The following is a 24,790-nucleotide window of genomic DNA, read 5'->3' on the forward strand; positions in this document are numbered from 1 at the left end:
TAATATTCTGTAGAACAACAAATATTATTTAGGCAACGTACGAAAAGAAAATCATGATGAGGCTTTAATTTAAAAGACTTATATTCTACAGAAATGCAATTATTATTTAGAAAATTAGGATGGGTGGGTGGGGTGGAAATGAAAGAATGCTGCCAAACTTTTTTAAAAATTTAAATTGAATAAAGGGAAATAAAAGTTATACTAAACAAAACTTATTTCTTGCAAAAGAAAAAATAAAATCTGTATTTATTTGCTGAGTCAAAAAAGGAAATAATTTTATTTTGAAGGCATCTAAATCATAATAATAATTTAAATTTTAGATGCTAAGCTTCAAAGGCATCATTGTCTAAGCATTCTACAGAATTGCGGTTTCAAAATTGTGAGTAACTTATATGATTCTTAAAATCATATTCACAAAATATTTTATAAAATCTTTCTAATCTGCCACTCTTACTAGGTAGTATCGAAACAACGATACTTTTAAAATTTTAAATTTAACCTAAAATTTGAACCTGGAAAAAGATTGAAAAAAAAGTGGGAGTAGTTTCCTTAAACTTTATTATGTACTTTATGTATTTGTGTATAATTAACCACTTGTCACTAGCAAATAATAGCTACGAAATATCATTTTACTGTGCTATCTTTGGATTGAGATTCATACATAATGTACCAGAACTCCAAAGCTTTGCTTTGAGGGCCTTTTTTCCAACCGTAAGAAACCAAAATCTGGCCTAAAACTACAGTTGTACTTTAAAATCACATATCAAAAGTCATAAATTTTAATGATAGCGTTTTTGAGTTATTGCTTCTGCAGAGTTGTGAAGCTACAGAGCAACAGATGGTAAACCCCTTCGCAGATTTGGTTCCAAATTCGATACAGATCTAAACTTTAGATGCCAAATCTATACACCAAATATTATCCATCTAGCTCTATTCCTTTTGTAGTTATTGTGTTAATATTTTTGGACAACCGGAGAGATATGCTTAATTTCCATGTGATAATAAGTATGGAAATTTTAAAATGCTGCTTAATCTTGTTTTTCAGAAATATAATATCGGTGAGATTTAATTTCAGATGCTCGCGATTTAAATTAAATGTGGCCTATTAAATTAATATGTTTTATTTAAATGTGGCCACAAGAGCGAAAAACATTAGCAGCGAACATTGTATGTTGCAGTTTCTACTGATGGCATCTTAAGATGCGATTAGGCAGATTCTAGAAATATACATTCATTTTCCGGAAAAATCTCAATTCTGGTAACGGCAATTCAAATTATTGTAGCTTAATAAAGAGTTTGCTTTCTTTTATTTTATATCATTTAAATAATTTTATCTGTAGTAATAAATCATTATTATAAGTTCGCAGGCCTTTCCAAAATAATCAAGTTTATCACATTATTACACTAGCTGCCTTTAGCAACCAGCTTGTTTGCTTAGATTATTGACTTTTCAGTCGGTAATAAAATGTATTTTTTTTAAAATTCACTTTATTATTTGACGAACTGAAAAACATGAATTATTTGAATCAATTTACTGCCAATTAAAAAGCGTATATATTATGAAATAAAATAGGAAGTGAAAATCCTGTCACGGAGTTTAAGCTTATCTTAAAAGTGTGCTCTTTATTTTTTTTTTTTTTTCCATGGAAGGTTTAGTCTTGAAGTATTTTTAATGCAAAACGAATAAAAAAAATATTTTCTATACCTTCTTAATTGCTTAAGGAATTAATAATTCTGATTCTAAATCCATTGGGAATGGTATGATGCTCTGTGTGGATTTGAAAGCTGGGAAAAAACAACCACCAGAAGTTAATATTTCAAATCATACATATGTATGTTTTTTCTGAAAGTAAATTTCAATACTAGGCCAATGCCAAATATTCTTTTGAAATGAAATCCAAAGCCTGTAATTTCCAAAAGAGCCAATCAGGGCGTCGTTGTGGGGCGGATCCAGTCACCGGTCCTTTCGGTTGGCGACCTCTGATTTGCGCACGCAACCTGGAAAAGAGCCATCAAGGTGGAACGGTGTCATTTGCATGGCCATTAATTATGACACAATCACTTTTCGCCATTAAACTTAGGGTTGGCGATAAAATGGCATGTGCCTAAAGTTTATCATTGCTCGGAATCGATAGCACTTAAAATACCTTTTTTTTTTTCCTTTTCCGGAGCTGCAATTACTGAAACCTGTTATTGACATGCAGGTATTTTCATCCCAGTTTTTACGATAAACAAAGATCGATATTTGATACATTGATATCAGCTTTTTTTTTTTTTTTTTTTTTTTTTTTTTTTTTTTTTAACCAGGCAGAGGATAGTTGCGAGAAACTTCAGCCTTCAGCACCGATTTTTTTTTTTTTTTTTTTTTGAAGAAATCGAAGGTGATTTGGAAAATATTGACAAGCAATGGATTTGGGTAGAGAACAAATGTTTCTCTGAAGGAAAATAAATTACTTTATCCCAATTTATAGGGGCTATTAAAATTCAAAGTGATATGACGTAATAATGAATAACTATAACTAAGTAATCAAATACATATCAAAGATCATGTTGCATATACTTTCGCTCTGTTTAATGAAGCGACATCACTCCACTTTGAAAAAAATTAATTATTAGGAAAACTCTTTAAATAGAAATTTGTAAATTAAACTATAAAAATCATAAAAATAAAAACTGAAGCCTTACCTATCCCTTTAATGACTTGATGCAAGTTTTTAGCTGTTAGAAAAAATTTGTAATATTGTCACTTTATTATTAAAAAAAAAAATTCTCAAAAAAATTACCGCACTTTTGTAAAGGTTGAATCAGATCATCTGTAACATTTCTATAAAGCGGGGGGAAAAAACACCCCTGAAATATTTTTAAAAATGTATAAAATGTGTTTTCACTTCTTCGTGTGACGGCGTTTTAATAATATCTTTATTATCATTTGCATCATTCACTGTAGTATCGTCATTCCATTTTGCCCCATTTTATAATATACATGCTCCATAAGGTATTTAATAATCATAACGCCTTCATCAACATGGTAAATAGCTCTGTATTTTCTTAAGCAGTTTCCATCATCTTTCAGATGCTGTTATTTTTCACAGCAATAGATTTCATTATTTATTTATTTATATAATTTCTTTTTATCTCGGTAGATGAGAAGTCGCGAAACGTTGCAAAGGGGAAAAATGAGAGAAAAAACATCAATATATACAAATTACCGTTCGTAATATGAAAATACAATATTATGTAAAGTTAAGATTTTGAACAAAAAAAAAAGAAATTGTTAAATAGATACTATTGCATATCCGTATATTTTCACAGCGATATTTGTTTAGTTTAGTCACCCTAAAATTCCGTTTTTTAAAGCAACACTAGAACTATTTTTGGACGGACCTTTTAATTTCGAACAACAATCGGTGGAGGGGAAAGGATGATATTCTATTCGTCAAAAAGTTCCACCCTAGGATTTTGATCCTTCTCCTTTTCAAATTAATTAAATCCTCAGAGATTGTGTGGGTGTTTTTTTTATCATAGTAAATGAATTTTTCTCACCATCAGGGTTCATTTAAGCTCGATAACTCAAAAATACCCAAATGGCATGGTTAATATTTAACGTCTGATTTTTTTTACTAAAATTTTCGAACCGTATCAAATATTGGATAAAATTCTTCAAAAATCTGGCTATGCATTTGTTGATATAACCACTCTATTCACATAAACATGATTACTTAGAGACACAACGAGTTAGATAAGTAAAATTTTCTATACGGTCTCTTGATACCAAAATTGTAGACCTATGTCAAAAGGTGGACGCTATCTATTTAAAGAAAGTGGTCCAAAATATAAACTCACTTCTCAATATGTTACAAAGTGAAACAGAAAACATATGTGAAGATGATCTCAGTGTGTTTTAAGTTTTATGTTGGGCCTTGTAGTGCAGTGAGGCGGATCTGAATTTTTCGGACCGTATCAAATATTGGATAAAATTCTTCACAAATCTGGCTATGCATTTGTTGATATAACCACTCTATTCACATAAACATGATTACTTAGAGACACAACGAGTTAGATAAGTAAAATTTTCTATACGGTCTCTTGATACCAAAATTGTAGACCTATGTCAAAAGGTGGACGCTATCTATTTAAAGAAAGTGGTCCAAAATATAAACTCACTTCTCAATATGTTACAAAGTGAAACAGAAAACATATGTGAAGATGATCTCAGTGTGTTTTAAGTTTTATGTTGGGCCTTGTAGTGCAGTGAGGCGGATCTGAATTTTTCGGACCGTATCAAATATTGGATAAAATTCTTCACAAATCTGGCTATGCATTTGTTGATATAACCACTCTATTCACATAAACATGATTACTTAGAGACACAACGAGTTAGATAAGTAAAATTTTCTATACGGTCTCTTGATACCAAAATTGTAGACCTATGTCAAAAGGTGGACGCTATCTATTTAAAGAAAGTGGTCCAAAATATAAACTCACTTCTCAATATGTTACAAAGTGAAACAGAAAACATATGTGAAGATGATCTCAGTGTGTTTTAAGTTTTATGTTGGGCCTTGTAGTGCAGTGAGGCGGATCTGAATTTTTCGGACCGTATCAAATATTGGATAAAATTCTTCACAAATCTGGCTATGCATTTGTTGATATAACCACTCTATTCACATAAACATGATTACTTAGAGACACAACGAGTTAGATAAGTAAAATTTTCTATACGGTCTCTTGATACCAAAATTGTAGACCTATGTCAAAAGGTGGACGCTATCTATTTAAAGAAAGTGGTCCAAAATATAAACTCACTTCTCAATATGTTACAAAGTGAAACAGAAAACATATGTGAAGATGATCTCAGTGTGTTTTAAGTTTTATGTTGGGCCTTGTAGTGCAGTGAGGCGGATCTGAATTTTTCGGACCGCATCAAATATTGGATAAAATTCTTCACAAATCTGGCTATGCATTTGTTGATATAACCACTCTATTCACATAAACATGATTACTTAGAGACACAACGAGTTAGATAAGTAAAATTTTCTATACGGTCTCTTGATACCAAAATTGTAGACCTATGTCAAAAGGTGGACGCTATCTATTTAAAGAAAGTGGTCCAAAATATAAACTCACTTCTCAATATGTTACAAAGTGAAACAGAAAACATATGTGAAGATGATCTCAGTGTGTTTTAAGTTTTATGTTGGGCCTTGTAGTGCAGTGAGGCGGATCTGAATTTTTCGGACCGTATCAAATATTGGATAAAATTCTTCACAAATCTGGCTATGCATTTGTTGATATAACCACTCTATTCACATAAACATGATTACTTAGAGACACAACGAGTTAGATAAGTAAAATTTTCTATACGGTCTCTTGATACCAAAATTGTAGACCTATGTCAAAAGGTGGACGCTATCTATTTAAAGAAAGTGGTCCAAAATATAAACTCACTTCTCAATATGTTACAAAGTGAAACAGAAAACATATGTGAAGATGATCTCAGTGTGTTTTAAGTTTTATGTTGGGCCTTGTAGTGCAGTGAGGCGGATCTGAATTTTTCGGACCGTATCAAATATTGGATAAAATTCTTCACAAATCTGGCTATGCATTTGTTGATATAACCACTCTATTCACATAAACATGATTACTTAGAGACACAACGAGTTAGATAAGTAAAATTTTCTATACGGTCTCTTGATACCAAAATTGTAGACCTATGTCAAAAGGTGGACGCTATCTATTTAAAGAAAGTGGTCCAAAATATAAACTCACTTCTCAATATGTTACAAAGTGAAACAGAAAACATATGTGAAGATGATCTCAGTGTGTTTTAAGTTTTATGTTGGGCCTTGTAGTGCAGTGAGGCGGATCTTTTATGCATTTTGATCAGTATACTTGGGCCGATGTGTTCAAAACTTTCATGTAGAGTTGTAATTTGTATAAGACCCCTTACCAAATTTTATTTATCTAATTTGTGTTATTTTTACTATCTTGCATGCGAAGTATACAAAGACAACGTATTGTAATCATCAAAAAAAAAAAAAAAATGAATTTTTGACAAATCTCTTCTCTGCGTTCGGAAATCACATTTTTGGAATTATAAACGCAACTCAAAAACGCTTTGAATTAAACGGATTAAATATATTATATAGTCTCTACTCCTAATCTTTTATATTTTAGAATTATTATATTCAAAAGAACGCGAATGGGCAGACAGACAGACAGGTAAGAAATCTTCACTTTGATATAATTTATTCAAAATTTGATATAAATCAGCAATTTTAGCTTTAAAATCATAGAAAAAAATTTCCCTTTTTCTTGCCATTCCGCTCTTGAATCCTTTTATTCGCATAATAACAAACCTTATTATTATTATTTTTAAAATTTAAGACAAATAATCGAAATATGCAACTGTTTTTTTTTGTATTATATATATATATATATATATATATATATATATATATATATATATATATATATATATATATATATATATATATATATATAAACAGTTGCTACAAATAACAACATTTTTCAGATAAATCTCCCTCAAAGAGAAAATACGCTGAAATCAGATATTACCTCTTTATCTTGATTTGCACATGGATGTGGATGTTTTTCATGATTATGAGGTATTTTATCTTCAGGATTAGATCTTATCAGAGAGCTTGCCGTCAGGGGAAATAAAACCGTGTTTATCAACGCTGTATTTAGTTGTAGGTATCTTACTCTTAAACCCTAATGCAACCGCACCTCTTGGTAAATATCCCAGAATTCCTCTTCGTAACCCAACCCAAATCCTACACACCAGCATTCTTAATTTTTAAGCCTTGCAATTAAGTCCATTCATTTGGCCTCTTAGCACTTTTAACTCATAAATTTTCCATCGTGCGCGAGGATTCCGACAAGGCGTTGACAGCTAGCTGATGCTCCAATACCTCCCAGAACGTTAGAAGCTTCGAAGCAGCAATCACGATTTCTTCTTAAATATCACCTTTTTTCTCTAATATAATTAATGGCCATCGCTGATACCGTCGCAAGTTGAAGTAGAAGTTGTTTTTCCTCGCCCCGATTCCATTATAAATGCGGAGGTCTCTCTTTAATTACAACTATTATCTTATGAAAATGGCAACCTTCGGGTATTTTTTTTTGGTAGCACGACTGATGTATTTTGGTGATACTAATCTCATATCTAGAATTTTTATAATGATGCTTATCCTCTGTGATGAATATATTCGAGTGATATCTGAATATAGTGAATCAGGATTACATCCTGCTTCCAGTGATACAATCACAATACACATCTGCTTCCTTTAGAAGGGATATAATAAAGTACATTATATGAAAATGCATAGTTTTATTTCATCTGTGAAGACACTTTGCCTTACCTCCATGTTTGTAGGCCTTCAAGGCAGCCGTTCGTTCGCTCATAAAAAACTGGATTTGTTAAAATTATACAACAGTGAAGCAATATGTGCAGAAGCAGTATGGAATTGTCACATATTCAGTTTTTACTTTCTCGTATACAGTATAGTACGAACGTCCCAAATAATAATTCTTGTTGGAAGAACTGAATTTATTCTATCTGAAGGTAACAAATTTTTACTGTAAAAAAGATAAACATGAATATTAAATAATTTCTTTTCTTTATTATCGTGAAAGGAGAATTAAATAAAAAAAAATTGTTATAAACATCAATAAATAAAAAAAACATCAATTTATTACAAATTTGAGAAAACAAAACCAAAATGTTCACAAGAGTAGGTATCGAATTCATCCTATTAATTTCTTATTTACAGCCGAAGTTTTAACAATCTGTCTTGCTATCGATAAGCTCGTAATTCCATAGAAAAACTCTTTCGTTGTTAACGAATAATTTTTCTATACTCCAAACTTTGAAAAATTTATATATCAACTATTCGAGAGTTATTTATAGAATAGCTAAAAGAGATCTAATTGAAACACATCTCAATAAAAAATTTGTATTGATACAGACTCTAGGACTTCAAACAGTGCTTGAAATGAAATGGCAGATTATCTCATTAAAACGGTCACAGATAATTCCTATATTTAGAGTAGATTTTAGTTGAAAATATAATTTTTGATTATCAAAAAACCTCGCTTCAAAATATGCACCAAATTTATCGAAATAGCAAGTACCAAGAAGCTCCAGGCGATATTCCCTCCATTCTTTCCTTTACCACATGTCTTAAAAATAGAAGGAAAGATATAATAATAGCACGTGTTACTTCTGGGATGATCATCACCTCAGCTCTACTGAATAAATTTGGACTTTTCAGCAACTCTGACTGTCTCTCCTGCAACCAAGCAAATGACATTGAACATATTCTCGTGCGCTGTCAAAAAACATACTTTTGGTACAAGCAAACTTTCAATCAAAAAGAAATTTCGTCTTTTAAAAATTTGATCCTAAAAACAGTTTTTCATAAGAGCTTTTTTCAAATTTTTCTTCATTCACTGAGTTTTTTTTTATGTTTATTAACTTTGAACTCTCTGGCATTGGGCGTTTGCTGCTAAAAAAAAAATCCAATTTAATTATTTCAATAATAATAATAATTTAGAAGAGAATAAAGGTAGCAGTTCTGTATTTTTTTTCAAGTTTTGAAACGACAGTGTGAAACAGATATCTTTCACATTGTCGTAAATAATAATTATATTCACAATAATAATAATTTTTTTTTTGTTTTCTTTCAAGTTTTGAATGAATTCAATATGAAACAGAAAAAGTTTTAAAAGTAAACAGAAAATCTTAGAAAAAGGAAGTCGAATTTATTCTTCATTTTAAAATAAATAAATAAATAAAGAGGTCTCGAATTTCTAATCCAAAATATCGAAATATGAAAATATCAGCGGCTTGCTTCGCCTGCCATGTCCCCGTTTTGCTGAACTGAGTCAACTACTGCATTTTACGTCTGATGATTTATACATGCCACAATTTTCAGAAAGATAGTCATCATAAAAATATCATCATCTTAAAAAAAATCAAATGATTTGAAATTCGTTATTCCATTAAAAATCTATTTTTTTTATGTTCCTTTACATGAGATCAATTAAAAAATGCACATTGATTATTCACAATCTTGTTATTTTGTTGCACACGATTTTATGAATATAAATTATGATTAATGTGATTAACTGATTATCAGTATTAAGAGCTACCCAGGAACGTTGAAAGAAGTGAATAACGTTGAAAGAAGTTAAAAAAAATAGCCCTGGCAATGCGATTTCTTTTTGTATCTAGGAATTGGTAATTGTTTGAATAAAATTAAATATAATTTATTACTTATGTAATCTTAAACTTCACACTTTTTAATGACTACATCGTAGCAAAGATCAAGGAGCTGAAGTATGAAATTTTTGTTATGATCCAAACAAAACCCTAAGGATGTTAGGAATCTGAACGTTTTTATGGGTAACGCTGAGAATACGATAACAGCAACATTATTCAGAAAGAATAAAGCAAAAAAAAAAAAAAAAAAAAAAAAAAATCTATTAGGTACCGTAAAGAACTTAATAAAAAAAAATAGTTAGGCAACTTTCTAATTGGTAACAATGCTATTAGATTGCGGATCCATGTCGCAGTTCGTTATATTTTCGCTTCACATTCAGTTGGAAGTTTTTCTATTACTTTCTTTCAATAATTTCTTTCCGCTTTCCAGTTAAGAAAGCTTACATAATACTTCTTTTTAAATGCTTGATGTACTTTATATACCTCTATAATATACTTCTTTTAAATGCTTGATTAAAAAAAATAATGCATTTGATGGTGTAATTCTGTTTAGATTGGCTTTACGATGCTGCTTTATGCTTTCAGAATCAAGGTTTTTCTTTCCAAACTCAATTATTGCTAGAGCAAGAAAAATTATGCACTGGCAGCGGTGGGATTCGAACCCACGCCTCCGAGGAGACTGGTGCCTTAAACCAGCGCCTTAGACCGCTCGGCCACGCTACCATGTTGGGACAATGCAGAGTAAATGAAGCAAAGCAAGAAGTAGCAAAAGAATGATCTAGATCAGGGACGCAAATAGACGAGCTGATAATAAACAAGAGAGGGGAAGAATAAGCTAAAGTGGTTTTGATCTTTTTAAAGGTTTTATTCTTTTATCAAATGAATTTGGAAAACTTGTGAATACTCGTATTTAAATTTCATGTAGTTGATTTTTGATGTGAAAATAGGCGAAGTATATAGCTATTCTTTCTGGAAAAATCTACTTAAATAATTCTTTGAGGTCATAGAATTCTTTTAGAAAAAATTTTGTTTTCTGATGAAAATAAGTAAAATGAAGATTGTTCTTATTTATTTATTTTTTTTAATTTAAAAATATAGAAGGAAATGTTGATTTATCGAAAGAAATGTATTTCATTACTTTTTCCATTTCGGAAATTTAGTGTTTTTGTTTTTTGTTTTTTTCAAAAAATACTGATAAAATTTTACCTGTGTTATACGAAAATGTAAAGAACTGGATAATATAAAAATTAAATTATGGAAATTAAGTTATTTAAATTTGAACAATTTACTAAGATTTTCACTTTTATTTTATTTTTTTATTCTGAAGGAATTTTTTCGATGGCTGTAATTCATTACATACGTTTGCTAAATTAAAAGAAGAAAGAGGAGGAAAAAAGCATATTTTATTTGTTAAAAATCTAATCATCAGTAACATGCAAGTTTACATTTATTTTTAAAATGATTTTTTTTATTGTGTAACAGAATTCATATCCGGAGATAGACAAGCATTTTCATTAGTCACTTACATTGACTGTCAATTATTGAAATTGAAAAGCGAAGTTTATTGATTGTAGCAAACAATATTCGTCGTCCGCGTGGCCTAATGGATAAGGCGTCTGACTTCGAATCAGAAGATTGCAGGTTCGAGTCCTGTCGCGGACGTGGATGAGAAACGCTTTTCATTTTAATTCTTTCTTTATGAAATAATTCACGGAGTTTTATTGGTTAAAAGACTAACATTATTCTTTCTTATAGCTTTACAAAAATATTTATATATGAAGTTACGAAAAAAATTAATCATTTTATAATGATTAATTAAAATTTTTAAATGTAATAGCAGCATAAATGAAAAGACTTACAAAGCTGATATTATAAAGAATCTTTTAAAAAAATACTGATTGTTTTCAATGAAAGTAAATAATGAAGCAGAAAAAAATGCTGGAAGTAAACTATAATGAAGTACCTTAACTTTCATTTCTTATTGTTTATTTTTATACATAGCAATTTTATCAGTTTTATAAATATTTTACTTATTTTGTATTTGGACATACAGCTGATTTCTATGAAATGTTTTATTATATTTCCTTCCGTGAAGTAAATATATTAATAAATGAATGCAATTTTTCATGAATTACCAGATATGTCAAAGTCTCATGAGTCTAGAAAAGCATCCACAACTCCCATGTGGTCTAGTGGTTAGGATTCCTGGCTTTCACCCAGGCGGCCCGGGTTCGATTCCCGGCATGGGAAGATGGGTTCCATGGTGTAATGGTTAGCACTCTGGACTCTGAATCCAGCGATCCGAGTTCAAATCTCGGTGGGACCTTTGTTTTGAACTTTTTTAATAATAAATATAATCAACAATAGGGCATAAAATAATATAATATTTTGGGTAGGAGTCTATAAATATTCATCAAAAAGTATAAAAGCTATCCTCTACATTTTCCATAACTAGATATATCAAAGTCTCATGAGTCTAGAAAAGTGTCGACAACTCCCATGTGGTCTAGTGGTTAGGATTCCTGGCTTTCACCCAGGCGGCCCGGGTTCGATTCCCGGCATGGGAAGATGGGTTCCATGGTGTAATGGTTAGCACTCTGGACTCTGAATCCAGCGATCCGAGTTCAAATCTCGGTGGGACCTTTGTTTTGAACTTTTTTAATAATAAATATAATCAACAATAGGGCATAAAATAATATAATATTTTGGGTAAGAATCTATAAATATTCATCAAAAAGTATAAAAACTATCCTCTACATTTCACATAACTGCTTTAAATGTGAAACCCAAGCACTAATAATTTATTTACATGGGAAAGTAATATTATTTTGACTCCACTACTATGTTTAGTACAATGAATTATGAAAGGTGCAAGGAAAAGGTCCGGAGCTTCTGAGGTTCCCGCAGCATTGAATAATTTTGCCAAAGAATTGACTGTTATCTCTCTCTCTCTCTCTCTCTTTTTTTTTTTTTTTTTTTTTTTTAAGCTTTAGTTTGAATATACATGCATCTGAATACGTATAATGGGCTTCGCACCACTCAATGAATTTCCAAATGGGAAGACAATCCGAATATACATACATTTTAATATTATCACAAAAATTTTAGAGAGCAATTTTTTTTTTTTTTCTGAACTAGCTGCAAACAATTTAATCGCTTTAAATCTTATTACAAGTTTTAAAATGATAAAAATTTATTCGAGAACCAACATGAGTTAAGAACTATTGACTACCTTCAGTATTTTTTTCTGTATAATCCGAAATTTAGGGGGGGGGGGAAGAAAAAGTGAAAATAAATCTGAAATTATGATGACATTTTCAAAGTATTTGCAATAAAACATGTAAGAAAATAATGCAAAAATCGTATATTTCAATAATTTGATTATATGATTTGTGTTTTTAAGAAGTATTTCATTCCGTTTCTCTTGTTCATTTTTGTGATTGAAATATTGCGTAGTAAAAAACCATGTAATCATTATCATGTAATTCTTAAGTTCTTATCACTAATTAGTGAAATAAATAGCGAAATACAATAAATTATTATTATGCTGCAGAAATTTGTATTAACCCTTATCGTGGCAAGATTGCTTTTTTGAAGAAAAGCAAAAAAAATGTATATATGTAGCTTCTTTACGCTGTAAAAAACATCAAAAAATAAATAAAAAAAATCGTGATATAATAATCGTGATAAATAAAAAAAAAGAAATTTTACTGTGGTAGAATATTTTTATAAAGTTGTATGTATGATATACTATACAAAATGAACATAAGGGTTAAGGTCACGCAAATTAACTTTGTATCAGGTTCGGCTCCGATACAATCTTTGTTCGAATCGGCTTTGTTTAAGTAATTTCTAAATTTAACCTCTACAAGAAATGATTTGAAATAAAATAAGAGATGATTTGATTTTTTTTTCTTTTTCGTCTGATCATATATTTATTCGATCAGTTAAAAAATATGAGCTAATTTTTAGAATTTTCATCCAAATAAATTTAATTTTTTCTTTCTTTTATAAATATCATGTAATGTAGAAGTATGTTTGTTTGGATAATGTAGAAGTATGTTTGTTTGGATAATGTAGAAGTATGTTTATTTGGATAATGAAAAAACGCAAAAAAGTTAGATACATAAAATTTTATATACACAAGTTTAGCTTCTAAAATATAGATGCTTATTAAATTTTAAATCAAATCTGTCAAAAGTTTGTTCGTCTATATGTCTATACTGCATATAAACGTGATAAACTCTTAAACGCAATGATTTAAATAAATGAAATTCGATTTATTATTTGTGATTACAACTGTATTTCGTATGAAATTTTGGCGTCAATCAGCCTACAAAAAGTCGTTCAAAATACTTATTTTTGCGATAGGTTCGGTAAAAATACTAGATTAAGCCAAAGATCTGTATTTCGTAACTATTATTCGAAAATGTCATGAAAGATATTCGCCGACTTACTCACAATCCACAATTTTTAGAAGAAATATTGTAGAGTATGCTAGTAACTTTCGAGGCGATCACTCCTACTTTTTGTGTGTGTGTGTGAACTTATATACCTACCTCCGTGGGAAACTGATAAGTCTACATTTAAAGCAAAACAAGCGATGCTAAAATAGACAACTCTAATCACGAATTATCCATCAACATGGCATAAAGAGAAACGTTCCTTTTCATTTTTTTTCCTCTCTCACTGAGAAGCGGATCACGGGCAGAACATTAAAAAACGAATCACCAAAACTAAATGGTTGAATTCCGCATTATGTAGATAGCTCTTAAATGCCGATTTACATTACATCGAATGGCTGCCTTTGTTGGCAAAGAGATCATCAAAAGTGCGCCAACAATCCCTTCATTGTTTACTGTCCTTTTTTATAGCCACATTAAATGGCCCACACAAAGATCTGGCTTTTACCTTAACAGAATGGGACTCTTTAGTCGATGTTGGCTAGAATATCTGCTTTGGGAAAAAACGCTTTTTATGGGGAAAAAAATTCTCTACTATTTTGCTGCGATGCTGAGGTTATGTAAATTGTTAAATTATTGAGTGGGAAATATCTAAAGATATGGCAGGCTTGAAGACACACAAACGAGAAAAAAAGGCAGGTCATGATCCAAAGCTTATAGGAAATAGAACATTATTTAATATCTCTTTTTACTTTCATCGTTTTATTTGTTCCTTCGTAATGTTTTCTATTTTACATTTAAATGAGAACAAGTAAATACAAATTGGAATGAACTAAAGTGCATCTATTCCGAGTTATCGTAGCATAACTACATTTAACTTAAAAAGAAGAAAATTAGGTATGCATTTGGATTTTATCCGACTCAGATATTGTATCGAAATTGTGCATATAACTATAATTTTGATTTTAAGTTTCACATATGCATGGTCCAGTCACATTAATGTGACCATCTGTCAAAATCAAGAATAACCACCTTTCGCAGAGCGGAGAGCTGCGAGACATGCAGGATGAGAGTCAATCAGCTTCCTGAAGTATTAACTAGGATACTGAGTCATGCCAATTCCAGTGCCGTGGCCAGCTGCGCTAGGTTTACGCGAGTGAGGATTCATGTGCGAACTACCATAACCCCCGATAGACATCGGGGATTGTGGAACTACCCGATCGAATTGGTCCCACAGATTCTCGATTGGCTTCAAGTCCGGGGAATTTGCTGGCCATGACAATACGGTAAACTCATCCTGGTGCTCTTCGAACCACCAGGAAGAGTACGTACACTGCAGCCTTTATGATAAATCGCATTGTCCTGCTGGTAGATGACATCCTCTTGGGGAAGAACAATTCGCATATAGGTGTGAAGATGGTCCGCAAGGATAGATGCATGCTCGTGTTGATCCATCGTGTCTTTCACAATGATGAGTGCACCCACAGAATACCACGAAAACATTCCCCAGACAATAATGCTCCCTCTTCCAGCTTGGACCCTTCTGGCAATTGATTCAAAGCGTTTGCTTTCAGACGTTTCAAACCGTATACATCAACGTTCATCTGTCCGATGGAGCATAAAACGTGATTAATCGGAAAATGCTACCTGTCTCTACTCAATGGAAGTGCAGTTGCAGTCCTGGCGTTCAAATTCCATCCTTCGTCGTCGATGAACAGCAGTCAACATAGGAGGAGCATAGGCATATGCGGAGGCCCATATGCAACAACGTTTTCTGAACTGTCATTGTGGTGACACTGTTGGTAGCCCTTTGATTCATCTGGGTGGTCAGTTGCTCAATAGTTGCACATCTATTCGCCCGAACGCATCTCCGCAACCTTCGTTCACCTCTACCCTCTATGGCCTGTGGTGCACCACATTTGCCTTGTCGCTGATTTTGGACAGTGTCATTTTGCCCTGCACAGTATACTTTTACCACAGCGGCCAACGAACAGTTTACAAAATTAGCAGTTTCGGAAATGCTTCCACTCTTGACCCGAAAGACAATGATCATGCCCTTTTGGAAGTCGGATAAATTGCTCCGTTTCTGCATGATTACAAGATCAGAAATGTTCTTCGAATGCCTACAACACACTTTATATATCCACCAAATTTGCTGATAATACGTGTATTCTGCAATTGGTTATTTAACGTTGACGTCAAAAGTAGGCGGTGGTCACATTAATATGACTGGATTGTGTAGTTTAGTTTCAAGTTTGGTTACATTAATGTGCCTTTTGAAAGCAAAGGAGGGCTATTTTGTGACTGATTTGACAATTTTAAATCCGATCATGTGATGTGGATGATGCCTGAGCTGGCAACTCATTCCGCCTTCTTCAAACTACGGTTCCGCACCAAAAGAAGAGTGTATAGCTAGCTCGCTATGCCAAATTTTCTTTGTACAAAGACCGCAAACACGATGGCGCTTTAACGGAATCATGTTTCAAACATGACCCTCTGGTTCCGAAATGGAGACATTTACCACTATTTCACTGCGGATTCATTTTGATCTCTCTAAATTTCCTTTTCAGTTTATTTGTAAATAAATATTTCAGTTACTCTCTACTAATATCTTCTGATTATAAGCAAATCAAATAACTTCAGTTATAGTCGAAACCTGGATCCGGTAGTTACATATGCTTTGACTGATTGAATTTTTAGTTAATGCAAACTCGGTTAGTATTTTGTTACCAATTTTCATGAAAGACTTTTTAAGATTTTTTTTTAAAGACACGATTTGTGAAGATCGATCTTCATAGTCATAATACCATTATGAGATATTATCTGTTTAACTGGTGAAGATTTATCAAAGCCTTGAAGTCGAATTTTTACGATGATTATAATACCTTCTTTTAATATATGTTAAAAAAACATCTGTTAAATTGATGAGCAAACTATTAGGAAACGAAGGATGCAAGAAATTTCGAAAGTGAAAAATGATTTCCTGATATAAACATAATATAATCGTTATTATGTAATTATTTAATTACAATGCAGTTATTTATGAAAATTAATTACGAATAATGAGTAATATAAGTCAATCATAAACTTTTAAGCGATAATTTAATTATAGTTGGATAATGAAATTAAAATTATATTGTCACGTAGATACTTTAGTATAGAATTCAATGATACACACACGAAGTAGGGCTAAACCAATTTATTAACTGAACACAGAACTGAGAATACAGTGACTGACAAACCTCCTGCTTTTATGCTAGCAGGGAAAGTTCCAGAATACTTTTCTGGAGACAGTAAGAAAAGTCCAGAACACTTGTCTGAAAAACTAAAGAAATGAAGGCCGGGATAGCCTGGTTGGCAGAGCGTCGGATTCGCGTCCCTTTGGTTGCGAGTTCGAACCCCGCCGGCCGAAGATTCCCCGCGTGCTTGGTGGCTGACGCGCGTTAAATATGTCGTGGTCACAAAGTCCTCCATGTCGAGAGTAATACCACTGGGGGTACTGGATCAGGGGTGATCGTTCTCTGATTCGGGTCTAAATTACGATCTGTGGTTGAGTGAATGAAATGCGTGAATGAAGTCCGCCCCGTAAAGGGTTGTGAAGGTTTGTGTAGCTAAGACGTTCCCTTGGCCCTAGATGGTTCTGCGATAGAAAACAAGAGGCGCTCCCCCCTCTGGCTTAAATCAGCCGGCTTGTCCATGGCAAGTGCCATAAGAAACAACAACAACGACTAAAGAAACTTCCAGTATCTTCTGGAACATGAAATAAAGGAAAACATAAAATCAAGGAACTAGATATTTACAGAAACTGTGAGTCGCATTGTCTCCAGCGAGACTCGAACTCACAATCACTTGACCATGAGATCAGTGCCATGACCATTCGGCCATGGAGCTTCTTCGACTGTCTTTCTTCAATGCGGCAATATAATGAGTTCTGAACTGCAGATTGGCTGCACTTTCATCCTAGGTTTGAGTCATTCGTTTCCTTCATCTTTACATACCACTAAATACACGGCATTGAGTTTGCCGTAAAGCACAGCACTGCGATGTTGATGATCATAGCTAACAACTTCATAATTTTCATTTTCTCTGCATAGTTTAGTTCATTTATTAACCTTCAAAAAGGAGTCATCGAATGTTTAGTACGATATCAATTAATTCTTCTTAAAAGATTGAATGTATTACGTTTACATTAATTACTCAAACAGCACTCAGAACACTTAAAAAGTAGACAAACATTTAGGTTAATGATAAATCGCTAACAGGATCGTAGTTTGGAAGATTTGATTACACGTCTCAATTGAAACTGTCTCGTCACATTTCCTAATATATGGCGACGCAATTTTTACTGACAAAGAGAGCGCTGATTATGTGTAGAGCCCATACAATCATCAAACCAATGTTTTTATTATCATTAATAATTATTTTTAATTTTCAATAATTAATTGTTTTAGAATTTTTTAAATAAATTAATTGTTTATTTTCACGAAATTCTGAATGGAATAAAAAGCTTTATAAGAGTTCGTTTTGTTGCAGAGAGAGTTAAAGTCTGTTGGCTGGTTTGTAGAGTTTAATGGTGCGGCAAGCATTTGGATAATATAATGTAAATTGAAAATGAATATTAACTCGGAGGGAGAGGTATGTTCTTTAGTAAATGTATTTATGTATTATTTACTTCATGCCATTGGCGGACAACTATCACTAATTAGCGTGCAATCTTTGGCGGTTAATCACGGGGATGCAATTACAAAATTATCTCAATATCAAATTTGTAATTTAGATGCCTTTTTTCAGGCCGATTGGAACAAAAATTTGGCGTAGAACTACAACTGTAGTTATAAAATCACATGTCAAAATTAATCATATAAAATTTAAGTAATTACGTTTTTGCGTTATAAAGTTTAGATACTTGTGAAACTATCTAAACGCATCAACTTACATAAATGATATTTGGTTCATACTTTTAGCATCTAAAGCGCAAACCGTGTTGAATTCAGAACCAAATTCGTCTAGCATTTAGCTGTCTGTCGGTATTATTTTCTGATGCTTGTAAGCGTAACAATTCAAAAACGCAATAGCTTAAATAAATGAAATTTGGTATGTGATTTTGTGACTTCCATTGTAACTCTTCGTTAAATATTGGTTTCAATCGATCTAAAAATACATGTTCAAAATATGTATTCGATTTTATGGAACTTATACATTAACAGCATGTCAGCGTTTAATCACATAAAAATCTCCAAAGATCGCATGCTAAATTAGATAAAAGCGCTAGATTCGTGCCAAAGATCGCATGCTAAATTAGATAAAAGCGCTAGATTCGTGCCAAAGATCGTTATTTCGATACTATTGCCCACCAATACAGTGCATTTCATACACAAATACCGGTTTTTTTATTTATACCAAGATGCACACAAATCGAAGGCTATGGAAACAAAAATCTGAGTACTCGTGGCATTCACGGCTCTGCTTAAGGCCCACAATTTTATGAAAGGGAAAGAGAGTTAACCCCTTAATGAAAGAGTACGTTTTGAGGAAAGAAAATTTTAGGAAGACAACCCCTCCCCACCCTTTTTTTTTAACGATATCATGTTTCCCCATGAGTGAGGAAAAACATTAATATGGAGATTTATTTTTAATGAATGATCTGATTAAGACTTTCCCTATTAAGATTTAGAACCTAATCTTTCTTACTGTGTACCTATCACCCGCTTGCACGATTTGATAGCTCTAGGTAAAATGCTTTATTTTGTAATGTGTTTTGGAGGATGTTTGTATTACACATTCCGCATTTTGTAGATAGCAAGCATCCAGGTCATAAACAGTGTTCTGTTAAAATTCCACTTTTTAAACATTTCATACAATATAAAATGATTCGGAAATATCTCGATTAAACATTTTTTATTTTGTTCAGTTTTCCTGTTTTGTTCTTTCATTTTTAGATACTTAGAACTCCGTGCAAACGTGGCCTGCGCATGAAAAACAACAAAATTACGAAAAAATAAATTCAGAAAAGAAAATGGATAGATAAATATTTTTTAGTTTGAAAAACAAAGTGACAAATACTGGCAACAGTGCCTCGAAATTGGTTTCCGGAGCTCTAAAATAAACTTCATCAACACACATATCCATCGCAAAGGTATTTTTATTATGAATGAAATAACCAGAAAGTATCTCGTATGACTATTCAACTTTTGAATCATTTTTAAAAAACAATTTACCAGCTGACACCTTACTTTTAAAAACCCATTTATATACTTTTTTGCCATCGTAGGAGTCCTTAAAATTCAATCGTCGGTTCTTATATTAATTCAAATAGCACCATTTCCGAAAAAACTCGGACCACCCACACTCCAGGGTTCATGATGGAAGCTTAGAAATTGCTTACTTATAAGCAATTGCAGTTGTTATAAGTATGCTAATTTTCCAACAACGCCGCATCGAAAATGTTTAGAAGGCGACAGAACTCCTACAAAACTCAGCTTTAACGTTAAATAAGGCAAAGACATAAATTCTGCCTGTTTAAAAAAGAAATACAATTCTTATATTCCTTAGTTTGTAATATATTTAGAATACCAAAGGAACCCACAGCCTGAATTGACGAAAATACCAGCTGACAAGCTGTGAAGGTACATTGCATAATATATATATATATTGCTTTTCTTATCCATTATGTTTTTGATACAATATCTGCTGTGAAAGAAATTTGATATAATCTCCTCATTTTATTTGAAACTAGCTGCTTTTCGCGACCAGCTTGTTCGCTGGAAATATAGGCTTTTCCCTGTTAAAGTGTTATTAGGGAATGTATTTGTTTGAAATTAGATTAGAGTATCCACTTTAGATGTTTTATTATGCTGAAAAATACAAATTCCACAAATTAACAGAATGACTTTACTACATATAACGGAATGAGGAGGAGGAATATATATATATAACGATCTTAATAAAAGTGAATAATAATAAAAGTTATAATAAAAGTGAAAATCCTTCTTCGGAGTTCAAGATTTGTCTTCAGAATTTTTCCAGATTTTTCCATACTTCTATTTTTAAAATAATAGTTCTATTCTTTTCCATTTTCTTCTAAATTTTCTATAATTTCTATTTCTTTTGTACCTTATAATGAATTAATAGTATTTTAATTCTCTTTATTTTGAATTAGCAATTGCTAAGTTTGACACAGATAAATTTTCTGCATTCGATTACGTTATTCTATTTTTTTAAATTAAAGTGCTCACCTATACAGGGACATATTTTCCTTCCCTAGACTTCTTTCATAAAATGCTAGGTATAGATTTAAAATTTTGTGTAAAGTTCATCCACCAAATTTCGTGAATCTCGCTCATCGAGTTTCTCGATTATTGTGTTATTCATAAATTCATAGATCTTAATTCCCGACATTATTTTTTCAGTTTTAAGGAAATCTAAAATAAGAAGATTCATAAGAATTCTGATGCCGTATTTTTTTTTATTTATTCATAATACTTTCATCTTTTTAATCTTACTCGTCCCATTATTCTAAGTACACACAGGCGGACAGACATCTACAAATTTACTATGCGAAGACTAAATCCTATATTTCGTCAGTGTAGCGCTTTCCATTATGATTATTTCGTGTTCCTACATAGATAAACAGAATTAATTTCGTATATATATATATATATATATAATATTTTAAACTCTTAATTTCAATTTAATCAATTTCCAAGATTTTATCTTAATTTAGCCCCTAGTAACTTCATTCTAAAATATTCTCTTATTTCGTGATCCAATTCCACTCCATTTCTCTACTTAATCAATTCAAGAGTAGCTTCATAAAATTGCTTAGTCAGCTAAACGCCGATACTTTCACACGCTCGGCGTGAAGGGGTAAAAAATGTCCAGTAAGCACATTCTTTCTTAAAAGATCCCTGTGTTTTCCTTACATGTGATTGACATGCGTCAGAAATCCCTATCAGAATCTTATTAATATATTAGCACAATGAAGAAATATTTTCCCTATCAAAATCTAAGGTTATATAAGGCGAGGGATAATTTGTTTCGGCCCTTTTTCCCCACTTCGGCTTTTGTACTGCACTGTGGTGGACGTCTTGTCCGCGTCTCTGCTTATCAATAATTATTCTTTTCCTGATGGATTAAAAAGAATTTAAAAAGATAAAAAGTATCTTCATTGTCTTCAAACTGCATTCTGCATCACAACAAATAATGTTTTATATATATATATATATATTGTGGATTTAAATAGTTCTATAACGTAAAGATCCATTAAAATCTTGAGAACACATTTTTTCCGTGATTGATTGCACTGTTTTCTCTTTATATTTCCGGTATATAAGAAAGCAATTGTCATTTTCTATTTTAATAGATTTTGCATAATTTCACATTTAAGTACAGAAAAAAATACGTAAATTTGGACCGTGTTTTAGAATTTAACACTTAATTTTTAAAATAACTTTAAATCTTTGAAGTAAATCAAGTTTTCGTATAACAGTTCCCATTCTTTCCTCTTGTGAAGATACAAGATGGCCAAAAATATCACACATTTAATTAGCTGGGCGTGGAAGCATATTTTTTTTCAACAACTAAGTACCCTAGCCGCACATTTTGAAATATCTGTCTTCAGTTAATTAACCAACACATAATAATAAAGTATCTCGGCAACCAAAAGAAATATCGTATTCTCCTTCTCTGAAAAAAACATTGCCACCCATCCCCATCTTCCGTGAATTATCATCCGCAAACATATTCTACTACTTCCAGGAACTGTCCACCACATGTTAGTTTACCATTCGCAACAAATGGACACGCTGACAGAAGATGCTTTTTTGGAGGGACCCGCCACACTGGGTGATAGATGGTCTTGACTGAAGACGGACGGACAGCTCTGGCTGGGCTCTAGGAGAGAGCTTAACGCGGCGGGTGCAAAAATACTCAAGGGTGGGATTGAGAAAACATTTCAAGAGATGATGATTAATTGCCAGCGTGGGGGTGGCTGTGACAAACTTCTAATCGTGCCTGATGTGGTTGTCAGCAACATCTGAAGTTGGATTTACGAAAGCTTGAGCTCTTGAATACTTTTGACTTCATATATACGCCGCCGAATCTTGTTAGAACGAAATCATATCATGCTCTAAGGAAATATTAAATGATGTGCCATTCATTATCTGATTCTTTGAAATATAAATGTAGAGAATTTAAATTATCCATTTTCTTAAAATTGATTATTTTCTAATCACCCGAATATAAACTTCTTTTTAAATCTAACATTTGAATTATGAGAGCATTGGGCATTCCTAAACATCTCAGCATCTAATTTCGGTATTTTCACTGCCCTACGGAACTACAATATCACATAAAAATCACGTGATCAAAATGGCTGCTTGTTCAGCTAGACTCCCTTAAAATATCCATTAGAAGCTATAAAGCGTATCCTCCCCTTTCCCGTTTTCTTTTTTTTTCTGTTCCCTCATTTACTGTGGTGAGCGCATTGGTCGAATTCCTGTTCATGAATTTAACAAAACAGTTTTTAAGAACTGCTACAAATAGAACATCTTGCATGCAATCATCATGAAGATTGGAACAGAATATTTGGATTCTTTTTGACGCAGAAGCTATGGTGTAATCATAAAGTAGAAAAATGAAGAAAATTATTTACTATTAACTCTTTGCCTGTTCATTCACTAACCCGTTTGAGACGCCATGGACTGGTAGCTAGGTCTCGGCTTCAGAACCGGTAGGTTTCAGGTTTGAGATCGATACTACGGAAGAACCATGGTGCATGCTAAATCCGTTGGGGCCAAATGTTCTCCAGTTGATGCGATGTGGATGTTTGGAGAGGGGAATGCCAGCTCAGGTATCGTCCTCGTCATCTAACCGCGGTTCAAAATTATGAGGTCCATCCATCCCAAAATAGCCGTACTGTTGCTTTAAAATGGGATGTTAATATAACTAAATTATCGCCCTGAAGCTTTATTGTGTAGTGCTTACGTGCGTTTGTATTTTAGTTAAAACAAGTAACCAGACTTTCTGAGCTTCAGTCTGGGATTCTAGCTAGTAAAAGGTGAATGAGGTCTAAGAAAAAAATCCAAAAGTTAAAAAAAAAAAAAAAAATGGAAAACATTGAAAAGAAAAGAACGAAAAACTAGCAAGAAAAGTTAAGATGTACGAACTAATACCATGAAATTTGACTAAAACATACATTTTTAATTCTAGCTCTTAGGGAAATTTGATTTTTGCAGTTTCCTTGAATTTCCTGATTAATATAATATTAACGGAATTTAGTTATGCGCCTGAAACTTCAAATTATTCAAGTTCTACTGTATTTTGTTATTGCTTTTTAACATTTTGTCTTCAAACTGCTTAGTCTATAATGTTTGCATTAAGACTATCCTTTAATAAACAAATAATGAAAAATAATGGCAAAAAGTATTTTGGGTTCACATACTAAATAGGGAGAATATTTAAAATATGCTTAAGTGTTTTTAGATTTTTTTTGTAAATAATTAATTCTTAAAAATATATTTTAATTAATTACTTAATTAATTCTTAGAAATTTATTTTAAATAATTAATTACTATGAAATTATTTTAATTTTTAACCAGCAATCGGTTTCTTTAAAGGCCCATATAAAGTATTTGGAATTGTAAATCCCTCAAAAGAGCCAATGAAAACCCGTTGCTTCTAAGTCACGATGCCAAAGTTAAAATGCCCCTCCCCCTCCCCCCCCAAAAAAAATCACAAACGAATCTCTTTGAAGATTAAATACAGTAACTTCCTTTTTTTGATATAAAATATTTACGAACAAAAATTAAACGGAACAATTTGGGATATTTAATTGATAAATTTAATTAAATAATTATTTAAGTAAGTTAATTTAATTATTAATTAAGTATTTAATTAATTTAATTATTTATTTGAGTAATTATTAATTAAGTATTTAATTAATTTAATTATTTATTTGAGCAATTATTAATTAAGTATTTAATTAATTTATTTATTTGAGTAATTATTAATTAATTAATTACTTTTATTATTAATTAATTAATTTGATTATTAATTAATTAATTTAATTATTAATTTATTTATTTATTTAATTATTTGATTGATTGATTTAATTATTTAATTAATTACTTTTTATTAAGTA

General features: G+C 31.8%; 1 protein-coding gene and 6 non-coding genes across 7 annotated transcripts; 5 read left to right on the top strand and 2 right to left on the bottom strand.

Annotated features, from left to right (window-relative positions):
* Positions 1–9,888: 9,888 nt before the first annotated feature.
* Positions 9,889–9,970, bottom strand: Trnal-aag (transfer RNA leucine (anticodon AAG)). Its single transcript has one exon. It is a non-coding gene; the product is annotated as a tRNA-Leu (tRNA).
* Positions 9,971–10,836: 866 nt separating this feature from the next.
* On the top strand, positions 10,837–10,909 carry Trnar-ucg (transfer RNA arginine (anticodon UCG)). The gene has a single exon. It is a non-coding gene; the product is annotated as a tRNA-Arg (tRNA).
* A 516-nt stretch (positions 10,910–11,425) lies between these two features.
* Positions 11,426–11,497, top strand: Trnae-uuc (transfer RNA glutamic acid (anticodon UUC)). The gene has a single exon. It is a non-coding gene; the product is annotated as a tRNA-Glu (tRNA).
* A 4-nt stretch (positions 11,498–11,501) lies between these two features.
* Trnaq-cug (transfer RNA glutamine (anticodon CUG)) lies at positions 11,502–11,573 on the top strand. The gene has a single exon. It is a non-coding gene; the product is annotated as a tRNA-Gln (tRNA).
* A 169-nt stretch (positions 11,574–11,742) lies between these two features.
* Trnae-uuc (transfer RNA glutamic acid (anticodon UUC)) lies at positions 11,743–11,814 on the top strand. Its single transcript has one exon. It is a non-coding gene; the product is annotated as a tRNA-Glu (tRNA).
* Positions 11,815–11,818: 4 nt separating this feature from the next.
* Positions 11,819–11,890, top strand: Trnaq-cug (transfer RNA glutamine (anticodon CUG)). The gene has a single exon. It is a non-coding gene; the product is annotated as a tRNA-Gln (tRNA).
* A 3,447-nt stretch (positions 11,891–15,337) lies between these two features.
* On the bottom strand, positions 15,338–15,742 carry LOC129975430 (uncharacterized). The gene has a single exon (XM_056088493.1). The coding sequence runs from the start codon at positions 15,740–15,742 to the stop codon at positions 15,338–15,340; it is 405 nt and encodes a 134-aa protein (XP_055944468.1).
* Positions 15,743–24,790: the final 9,048 nt, after the last annotated feature.

Source organism: Argiope bruennichi, chromosome 7 (genome assembly GCF_947563725.1).
Source record: "Argiope bruennichi chromosome 7, qqArgBrue1.1, whole genome shotgun sequence".
Classification (NCBI taxonomy): Eukaryota; Metazoa; Arthropoda; class Arachnida; order Araneae; family Araneidae; genus Argiope; species Argiope bruennichi.

Coding starts and splice junctions, on each gene's coding strand:
- LOC129975430 (XM_056088493.1), bottom strand. CDS start 15,742: ATGCAGAAACGGAGCAATTTATCCGACTTCCAAAAGGGCATGATCATT.